At 50.1% G+C, this 10,404-nt stretch overlaps 1 protein-coding gene across 3 annotated transcripts in view; it reads right to left on the minus strand.

The window, feature by feature from the left end:
* The window catches only part of Shisa6 (shisa family member 6), a 295,351-nt gene extending 286,005 nt beyond the window's left edge, over positions 1–9,346 (minus strand). For all 3 annotated transcript variants that reach the window (XM_070026716.1, XM_070026715.1, XM_070026714.1), the window contains exon 1: positions 8,697–9,346. In XM_070026716.1, the coding sequence (XP_069882817.1) occupies positions 8,697–9,346 (650 nt within the window). The remainder of the gene's footprint in view (positions 1–8,696) is intronic.
* Positions 9,347–10,404: the final 1,058 nt, after the last annotated feature.

Below are 10,404 nucleotides of genomic sequence, written 5' to 3' on the forward strand. Positions count from 1 at the left end.
TTGTTTTGTGCTTTACAGTGGTTTGCACATTTTTTACCATCCTCAACCAAGAGAATCCATCTATGAAAGAGCCCTCTTGCTGCCCTGGGTACCTCCAGATCTTGCAGGCAGTCTAAGTGGTGGTGGGAATGAGAGGGTGTGTCACCAAAAATCCTGGCTGCATTACCCTGGAAGGTAGGTCATTTATTTTTTTCCATCCTTTCTGGCAACAATCTGGCCCAGGGCCCAGACAGGTGGGACTCTGCCTTCTTAAGTAATCTGAGTATCAATGACCCATTTAGGAGGAGACAGGTAAAAGCCAGTACAAAAGAGGTTGGAGGAGGGAAGGGAGGGGAAAAGGGAGGAAGAGACCAGGGAAAGAGGAAAGGAAGGAGGAGTGGATGGAAAATACAGGGAGGGAAGGAGGAAATATACTAGCTATGTGACCTTGAGTAAGTTATTAAGTCTCTCTGAGTTTGGTTTCCTCATCTATAAAATGGGCTTTAGTTCACATATGGGTGATGGAAAATAGCAGCCTGCCTGGTAAAGATCAACTTCTCAAGAACAGGTACTTATACATGAACCCTCTTGCTTGAGCCCTCGACTGAAATCTCAGGTGCTTCCCAAATGTGTTTCCTGGTGTCACATAGATGATTCTGAGACCTAGAGCTCCCTCCCACCCAGCACCTAAGTAGAGTGGTGGAGGCTCCATGTTCACAGCGGGACCATCTCTCTCCCAGAGTGTCCAAAAGTGGTCTTGATGGCTATCACTAAAACCAAGGGTCTAACACAAGTGTCCAGCCGCTCACCAGCCCCTAATTCCTGCTGCCAGACCCAACAGCTAGCTGCTGTCTGGCCTGCAAACACTATAGGGTGTCCCTTGGTCACCTTGCTCCTGTGCTCAGCCTGCCCCTCTCTCGTTGCATTTTCTGGGACTCATCTTATATTGTGAATGTGAATTTGAGGTCAAGGGAGGAGGCAGATTCAGTAAATATACCCTAGGAATTATGGACAGTAATCGTGCCTGCCTCTCTTCCCCAGGTTTGCCAGCATCTATCGCTGTCTGGCCCAAGACGTGACCCCTCTCTGAATGCAGAAAGCAGAGGCAGTGGCCCTGGGAAGGAGAGAGGCAAGGAACCATGAACTTGAGCTCTGATTCCAAGCCTCCTCTCTGCATGCATCCCAAAGAAACTGGGTCCCTTTACCCTCAGTATCAAAGCAGGAAGCTAAATTGAGAGATCTGTCTACTATTTTATGCAGAAATGTGGGGCATTCTTTTTCTTCCACCCTTTTCAGGCAGTCATTTGAAATGTTTGATGCATATTCAACTCCTTCGTTTTGTTCTCTCTCCCAACTACCCCACTGCTTGCTCGACACATGGGGAGACCATGAAACTGGTCTTTCTGAAGGATGGGAGTTATCCTTCCACGTGAGGAGTGGAATGGTCAATGTGGTCATCATGGGTGTGGGGTCCTCATGTGTGGAGTTACTGATCATTGCTCTCTGGCCAGATGGATACCCCTTCTGGGATCCTATCTTCAGAGACAGCTGCACTGCACCCCTGGGAGAGTAACTCTCATTACTGGAGACTCTTGTGATTTCTCACCACCTTTTCCATTCATCAGCCTCAGCCCAGTGATTTACAAGAACCAAATCTATCCTAGGAGGATTAAAAAAAAAATATGATACACAATTATAGACAGTCGGGACAACAGGCCAGGGCAGTCACTTCCAAGAGAAGTGTGATGCGGCCATCTCCTGGAAAACTAAAATAAAAATCAATGTGTGACCTCTCAAGGTGACTGCTTGGGAAGGTAAAATATTAGGACACAGATGCTTTGGTTCTTGCAAACAGAAAAGGCTCAGGCACATTACAGGAAAAGCACGCCCCCACCCCACGCCCACTCCCCCAACTTCATACCACACAGAGTGGTTTCTTAAAACCGTCAGGCTTCAATTTCCAGCCCCACTAGCTCGTGATTTTTTTTTTCTGAGAAAAGGAACAACTAGCACCAGGAATTGTGTTCCTGTGGCTCACAGGGCTGTGTTATACAGCTAGGAGTCACAGTTAAGGATGATCCTGGAGTCACAGCCCACATACAAGGCCACAGAAGGCGTGAGGACATCAGCCACCAGCAAAGCTGAAACCCATTGATCTGATAGGCCTCACCATTCACCCCCTACACACACACACACACACACACACACACACACACACACACACACACACACACACACACACGCATATCTCCTGTTCTCTGGCTGAGAAAGGAAACTTCCACAGCCTGCACTTTAATTACAGATTTCTACCCACAGTGTTGTTCAGTGATTTCTTGCCACAGTCCACCCTCCCTTTGGCTTGTGCTCTATTTTCTTTCTTCAGTGGTAGGCATTACTCATATATTATTAAAGGATTATGCTTAGATCAGGTCATTACCCTTAAGAAAAGACTGTGGAAAAACTGCAAAAGGACAGACAAATCAACAGATACCTTTTGGTAGATGGAAACATTGAGCCAGGGTTGGATGTAGAAATGTAGGGATGGAAGAGGAAGCAGGCTGCCACTCACAGCGTTCAGTAGCTGAAAGTTACTTGATGATGGCTAAGAATTGTGCATAAAACACATCTTTATTGGACAAGATGAAGCCTAATATGGGCCCAGGACACAGGAGTCCTGGCTTTTAGTCCAGGATCTTTCTGTACCAGCTAAGGAATCCTAGCATTATGACCCAGTCTCTCTAGATTTTGGTTGACTCACATATAAAATTAAAGAGTTAGATTCAATGAATTGCCTACAATAATGATTCTATGCTTTTGTAATGGATGATGAAAGAGTAAAATCCTGCCTTTTTATAAGGGTTTCGGTTTACTTATGGAAAAAATTAGAATTAGTCATCTGTCCTGATTGTTTTTAAATAAGCCTGCCCTGGGCTCAAGGGCAAAGAACTAAAATCCTCTGAGCATTTTCCCCCTCCCCCAGTAACTAACCCTCTATCTATAATATCTGAAAAGAAAACTGGAACAGATGTGAGGTCATAAATGCGACTCAGGAAGAAAAAAAAAAATACAAAGCCTGGTGCCGGTGGCAATCCTAGCTACTCAGGAGGCTGAGATCTGAGGATACTGTTTCGAAGCCAGTCCAGGCAAAGGTCAAGAGACTCTTATCTCCAGTTAACCATCAGAAAACTGGAAGTGGTGCTGAAGCTCAAAGTAGTAGCGCAATAGCCTTGAGTAAAATAGCTCAGAGACAACACTTAGGCCTTGAGTTCAAGCCCCAAGAATGACAATAATAATCATAGTAATAATAATAATAAACCAAAGTAGAGAAAAGAGGAAATTGACCACAGTAGATGGAATCTACCCAATGAATTAGCCTATACCCTTATGTTTCCATCACGATGCCTTCCGACCATCAATCTACATCCATAAATTCAAACTATGATTTTGTGGTGTCACCAGATAGATATTGTCCATGAACATGACCAAAATTTTTAGGCAAAATGCACTTGAATCCATGGTTATTTCAAACTTAGATGGTATATAACTTTGAATAGGAGAGGGTGGCAGGGAATAACCTCTCATCTTCAAGAGAAGGATGTTAACTCTAACATGTGGTAAGGACACTGGTTCTCCCTGGCTATAGGAAAGAGAAAGTTAGGACCTAAATGCAATCCTGCCTAGCCCTGGAAAAACCAGGCAGCTAACCTGGGAAGAGAAAGTTTCTTTTGGTATGCTTTCCTTTTATTCCCGATCTGTTCACAGATGTATCTAGAGCTGGTGAATTAATCTCTTTCAGTCAGCTCCAGCTGTCTTCTCCAACTGTCTTTTGACCACTGCTTCCTGCACAATTGATTTGAATCAACAGCATGGTCAATCTGAACTCCCATTGAAATTGGTTGAAAACACTGAAATAGACTTTTTCTTCTACCTGTGTCTAGGCAGCCTAGAACAGTGGGTGAGCTGTTGGTATCTTAGCAGCAGATTCCCTACAATGAATGTGCTTTGAGTCCTCAGTAGAACTGTCAGCGAGGGAAAAGGAATTCGGGTAGCTTGGGGCAAAGCAGGAAAGGTAGTTGAAGATACCAGAGAGACTGTCAAAGTCTAGGAAATTTGCAAAGGATTTGTATGGTTGTACTGTTGAAATCCATGTGAATTCTGCCAGTCTTATGTGGCAGAGGTAACATATGCTTTATAAATAGATGCCTTATTGTCTGAAACATATCTTGCTCACCCAAGATGAGCAGAGCTTTTAGTGACCCAATATATCCTGCATATACAAGGATTGGGACAAAAATCATGCTCTTTCTAGGGCCTTGACAATATTACTTTGTCCCATTATTGGGGTGCGTGAACTTTTGCTACCTTTGCTTCTTTCTCACTTCCTGATGTCGTTCCCCTAAAACCCTCCTCCATAAAAGTCCTCAACTCCTTGCACAATTTTTCAGCCTTCCCTACACACATTTTTTTTAACTCAGAAAGGAAAACATATAAGAAAGACTAAGACCTTCAGTCCAAGTCAAGACTCTTTCTTTCCTTCTAATTATAATATTTGAAGTTAAAAAATAAAGCTATCTTTACAACAAATTTTTTTTAAAAAAGCTTTGAAAAGCTGGATCTGTTTAGATCAAATCATCATAAGGAAATTACCATGGTTCAAAGAGTGGAGCACTTTATGGTAGGTACCCGTGACTCACATCTGTAATCCTAGCTACTCAGGAGGCTGAGGATGAGAGGATCATGTTTCAAAGCCTGCCTAGGCAAAAAAAGTCCGTGAGACTCTCATTTCCAATTAATCACCAAAAAAGCCAAAAGTGGAGCTGTGGATCAAGTGGCAGAGCTCCAACCTTTAGTATAAAAGCTTAAGCAGAGCACCCAGGCTCTGAGTTAAAGCCCCAGTGTGGGCACCAGAACATAAAAAAAAAAAAAAATGGAGCATTTGAGATCTGGCATTCTGTTGCCCTGGTGGCTAGGAAGAGTTCTTCTCAGCCACCCATACTCCTGTTACTGTAGTTATCCAGATTTTAAAGGAAAGCAGAGATCTTTGTGTTTGTAATTAATTTCTGACAAGAGACAAGGTGAAGTAAAGCAGTCCTTTGACGTCCCTTAGAAATAAGCAGAACTCAGAGATGAAGGGACTCTGTTGACAAATTGTTTCTAATACTTTTTCATTCTCCTAATGATATCCATTCAGGCTTTTAAGTACCCTCCCCCTGCCTACTGTTCATTTTCCCTCCTTCCCTCATGCACACAGTAGGAGGGACCCAGGCACCTCTGAGTTTACCGGCTACATCCTCAGTATTCTAACAGCTTCCTAACCCATCAGTTAAAGAGCCATTAAGTCACATGGATCCTCCCTCAGGGTGACTTCTCATCTCCAAGACACTCATGAATGAACTCAGAACGAAGAAACAGGTTTGGATGTGAGATAGTTCTCATGGAAGAGAATGTCAGAAGGGACCAGCCTCTCAACAGCCCCAAGGAAGCACTGTAGAACCTCACCAGTAGTATTAAAATTGTTTGTCACCTGCAGTCCCTCAATTCCAGCCTTAGTCTGGATAGCTCTACAACAGAGAAGGGGGGTGGGGTGGAAACTAAGATAGATCCCAGCGGGAAATAGCATTTCAGTGGCGAAGAGTGGGCATGGATCTGTCTTGGAGCTATGTGCCATCTCTTTCTCTTCCTGAAGGTCCAGCTAGTTGCATCTGCCTTGCTGCTCATCTGTGAGAATCACTGGAGAGAGCTGGGAGTTACCCCTAACTTCCCATGACAGCAAGGTCTAATCACTTCTGTAAAGGACAAAACCTGTTCTTCCCTGCGGGGGATGTAGGGACACAAGGAAGCCCTGTCCTGAGGAATGTGTATGCCCAGGGGCAGGTGGAGGATTGCCCAGCCTAGGAACAACAAGGAGGAGCAGGTGGCTGGTCCTTTATTCCATCCCTTCTTAAACTCCCACAAATATCCCTTTGCAACCAGGCTGCTCTCACCAAAACTCAGGCCTGCTTATTCAAATTCCATCACCAGAGAGGCACACATACTAGCACATTCTGCTTTTCCTTTTAGTAAGGAAATGTCTTGCCTGAACCGCTTCCAAAGCATGTAACTGAATGTAGAATTCCCCCCTCCATACACACACACACACACACACACACACACACACACACACACACACACACACACACACACACACCACAATCTTCTCAGAATGGCAAGGAATGACCTCTGGGATGTGAGCAGAGTGAGAAAAGCCCACATGCCCACTCTGGGGTCCCCAATCCTTGTGAACACTCACTCTAGCATGCTTAGAAAGCAGAAGTCCAGGTTGGGATCTTACCACATCTCAGTTATCCAGAACTGACAGATAAGTTTCTCTGACCTGCCCAAGGTCACTCCTGGAGTGCTCTAGAAGAACTCTCATCTCTGCTTTCCTGCTCCCACCCCCACCTGCACATCCACAGACAATATTGTCTCCTACCCCTCCAGCACCAATTTGATGGTTTCCAAAGCACTGATCAGGCAAGACTGCAGCTGCTGAGAGAGGTACTGTGAACTGAATAAAATCAGGAGGTGAACTTGAGGAAGAACATCCCATATTTACATAATGGACATAATGGTCCGAAGCCTGAAATTCAGCTCCTTTCCATGGTTACATCTCTTCCCCAGCCCGAGAGAAATTGTCCCAATGGTATCATCGTAGTCATCCTGGGTTGAGACAAGGGGGCGTGTGTGTGGTAAAAAGGGGACAATACCAAGAAGAACAGTCACCCTCTCCAGGGTCATATGCCAAGGCCAGTATCCAAAGACACTCAATCTCGAAATCTGAGGCCATTGTAATACTACAGGTAACGATGAATAAACTCCATGAGGCAGCAGTGTCCGGATAGGGAGCAGCTTTCTCTAAGAATGCAAAGAACAATGACTCAGTAAAGAGAAATCTAAAGGTTTGTGGAGACCAATTAGGAAGAAGCAAAAGCTAGAGCTGAAAGACTGATGAGAGGAGGATAGAAAGAAGAAAACGAAGATACATGCCTCTTAGTCCTGAGGCAGAAGTGGAAAGATGAGACGGACCAGCACACCTGCTTTAGGAAGGCAGCTACCCACAGGTAATTCTTTCTCTGCTTTCTGCCTTGAGCCCAGAGAGAACTCACTGCCAGATGAGACTTAGTGGAGGAAGTTTCTTGCCCTCATTTGCTCCCTGTCCAGCCTGTCCTCTACCTCTGAGAGACCATTGCTCACATTCTTCCTATCCGTGCCCCAGGACTAGTTGGCAAACAAAGATGCTGGTAAGCTTGTGCTAGCTGATAGATAAGGTGAGGGAGAAAGTGAGGGCATGGGCAACCTCAGGCCATAAGACATGGTCATGAAAGAGTGTTCCCTTTAGAGTTACCCAAATTCCAGCAGTACAGTTTGAAGTACCAAGACCTAGTGAATTTGTCTCAAAACCTAACAAGGAGTATCATCCTCTCTCAACACCCACAATATTAAGTGGGGGGGGGGACTCCGTTCTGTCTGCTCTCCTTTCTCTTTAGCAAGGTAGGAGTGATTTACCTACATTCCTCAAAGGGAGGAGATCTGAATTCAGGCCAGGAGGATAACAAACAGTTCATGATCATAAGAAAAAGGTGGGTGGGTCAGGATGAGGCCTGAGGTAGGTCAACTGAGAAGCACAGAACCAGAGCTGGTCTTGATTACTAGGGCAGTGGCCACACACCATGCATCAGAAACAAGTACCCTGTGGAACCACATCCATATTCCCCTAGATGTGTGTGCTGGAGAGACAAGATTCCTGTTGTCCCTTTGGCTCCCCAGTGGGTTCCTGGGAGTCAGAGCCATGGGGCATAAAGCTTCTAAGAGTGAGCCATGGAGAGCTGGGATGTAGCTCAGTGGCAAAACACTTGGTTACCAAGTGTAATGTCCTAGGTTCAATCCCCAGTACCAAAAAAAAAAAAAGAAAAGAAAAGGAAAAAACACACCATTTCTTTAAAGAAAAAAAAGTCCAAATAACAACAAAAAGAGAGTGAGCCACCGACTGCCATGTTTTGAGTTCTTGGTGTAAGTTTTGATAAGAGGCAATCTTCACTGCCTCTGTCTACCACGTGTTCAGCCATAGATGCTCAGCCAGGTAGAACATGGCAAGCACTGTTAACTCAGGGCTTGAAAGAACAAGTCCTCCTCCATTTTCAACAGGAAAGAGAAGTATCTTAGGCCAAGACACACCATTGGCTCCGTCCACAAGGAAGGAGAAGTCTTTATTCTCTCTTTCTGACGGAGGCATCCCAACATCTGGGAACATCTCCGTTCACACACAACCAAGCACTTTTCTGACCATACTTTTCCAGTATGGTCCCACCATCAGCCTATGCCGAAAAGAACACTCTGGGTCGACTCAATAAACTAAGTGCTATCAAAGCCTCCACCAAAGTGCCCCCAATACCAGGAAAACAGAACCCTAGAAAACCACTAGAGATGACAGAATGAAGTAACATTCTTAGACCTGAGCTTCAGACCTGATTCCTCTCCCCCCCGCACTGTCTGGGGGGACAAGAAGGGGGTCCTGAAGGCACAGAGAAGCACAAACAAGATGTATTGCTGGTGGCCTAAGGGATGGTGGAAGGGACCGGGGGAAGTGTGGGTGTGGGTGGAGAAGCCAAGGGAGGCGCATTCCAAAGGGAGGGCGACTGGGGGGGGGGGACAGGCACCCAGGAGACCGTGGCCCTCACCTGTGGATGTTCATCTCCCGCGGAGGGCGGTGGGCCTTGTCGTAGGAGACCTTGGCGAAGACCCCGGCCACGATGACGAAGGCGATCACCCCGCAGGTGATGTAGACGGTGAAGTTGGTCTTGTCCTTCTCCGGATCGTACTTGTTCTCGGGCCCGGGCGACACCACCTTGGTGCTGGGCGTCTGTACCCACACGGGGCTCTGGTAGTTGGTGCACTGACGCTGGTCCAGCTTCTCGTGGCGTTTCTTGCAACAGAAGCGGTAGTAGCAGGTGCCGCAGCAGTACAGGTAACCGCTCTCGCTGTTGTTGCACTCGAACTCCTTGTCGTACTGGCCGCTCACGTCGTAGTAGCCCCAGCAAGTCTCGTAGGTGACGGTCGCGCTGGCCGCCTCCGCCGCCGCCGCGGGCTGACCCCGCCGGCTCCCCGCCTCCGGGACTCCGGACGCCCGCGCGGTGCCGTTCAGCTGGCGCCCACCTCGGGCCAAGGCGCCCCCGGACCGCCGACCCCCGACGGCAGCGGTGCCTGCGCTCAGGGTCCGGTTGGCCGCGCGGGCGCGGGCGGCGTCAGCACCGGGGAGCAGGTCTAGGGAGTCGAGCGAGATCAGCAGCAGCAGCAGCAGCAGCAGCAGCAGGAGGCGCCGCAGCGCCATGGCGGGGCCCGGGCGGGAGGGCGCGGGGAAGCTTCCCCCGGCAGGCAGCGAACCCGGCCGGGCTGGGCTGCGAGGGTGGCCACGCGGGCTGGGCTGGGCGCACGGGGCGGTCAGCGGCGCCGGAGCGATGGCGCCATCGAGGCTCGGGCGGCGGGGCGGTGGAGGCGGCGGCGCGCGCGGCGGTGCGCACGGACCCGGGGACCCGAGCGGGCTGCTCTGGGTTCTCACGCTGCGCGCGGACTCCGCGCTCCCCCTGCGGGATCGGCGCGCCTCCCGGGCAGCCCCATCCCCCGCCGGCGACAGCGGTGGCCCCGCGCGCGCGGCTCGGCTCAGGCAGGACCCCAAGCGCGGTTCCGGGTAGCGGCGGCAGCGGCGGCGTGGTCCCGTCCGGGCGGATCCTGGGGGACAAGACAGAGAACCGGTCACGGGGAGGGGCGACAGGCTGGAGGGAAGGGAGCGCGCGGCCCTCGACGAGCTAAGTCCTAGCCGGCCGGGAGGACGCGCTCAGCCGCCGCGCACGGGGGAACCCGGGGAACCGAGGGCGCACGGGCAGCCTTGGCCAGGCGCCGCTCGCCCGGCCCCGGCTCCGCAGCGTGCTCCCCGCCGCAGGCTGGCGGCTCTGGAGCCGGAGCCGGCGGGAGGTCAGGGTCCTGCGCGCCAGCGGCTGGATGTCACTCACTCACCATGCCCGGCGACGACTGCAGAGGCAGCGGCGGGCGGCGCTAGGCGGGAGCGCAGCGGCCACGGCCAGCGAGCCGAGCCCGGGAGCCGCCGGCTCGCCGCCCGCACGAGTGCCGGAGCGTGTGCGAGAGGCGGCGAGGGAGACACCCGCACTCGCACACCCGCACACACCGGAGCGCCGCGCGGGGAGGGCAGCGGAGGGGAGGACAGCCGCTCCCCGCCGCCCACGTCTACGCGCCCGGGCGCCCCGGGTGCCGGTGGTGGAGGGGAGGGGAGGGTGGTGGCAGGAGGGCTCCTCTTTGCTTCCCGCCCTCCCTCCCCGAGGCACTTGGAGCTTTCGCGTCACCAAAGCCCTGGACACCAGTTAATCAACAAGG

This window comes from Dipodomys merriami, unplaced genomic scaffold (assembly GCF_024711535.1).
Source record: "Dipodomys merriami isolate MVZ:Mamm:240054 unplaced genomic scaffold, mDipMer1.0.p SCAF_19, whole genome shotgun sequence".
In the NCBI taxonomy this organism is placed as follows: domain Eukaryota; kingdom Metazoa; phylum Chordata; class Mammalia; order Rodentia; family Heteromyidae; genus Dipodomys; species Dipodomys merriami.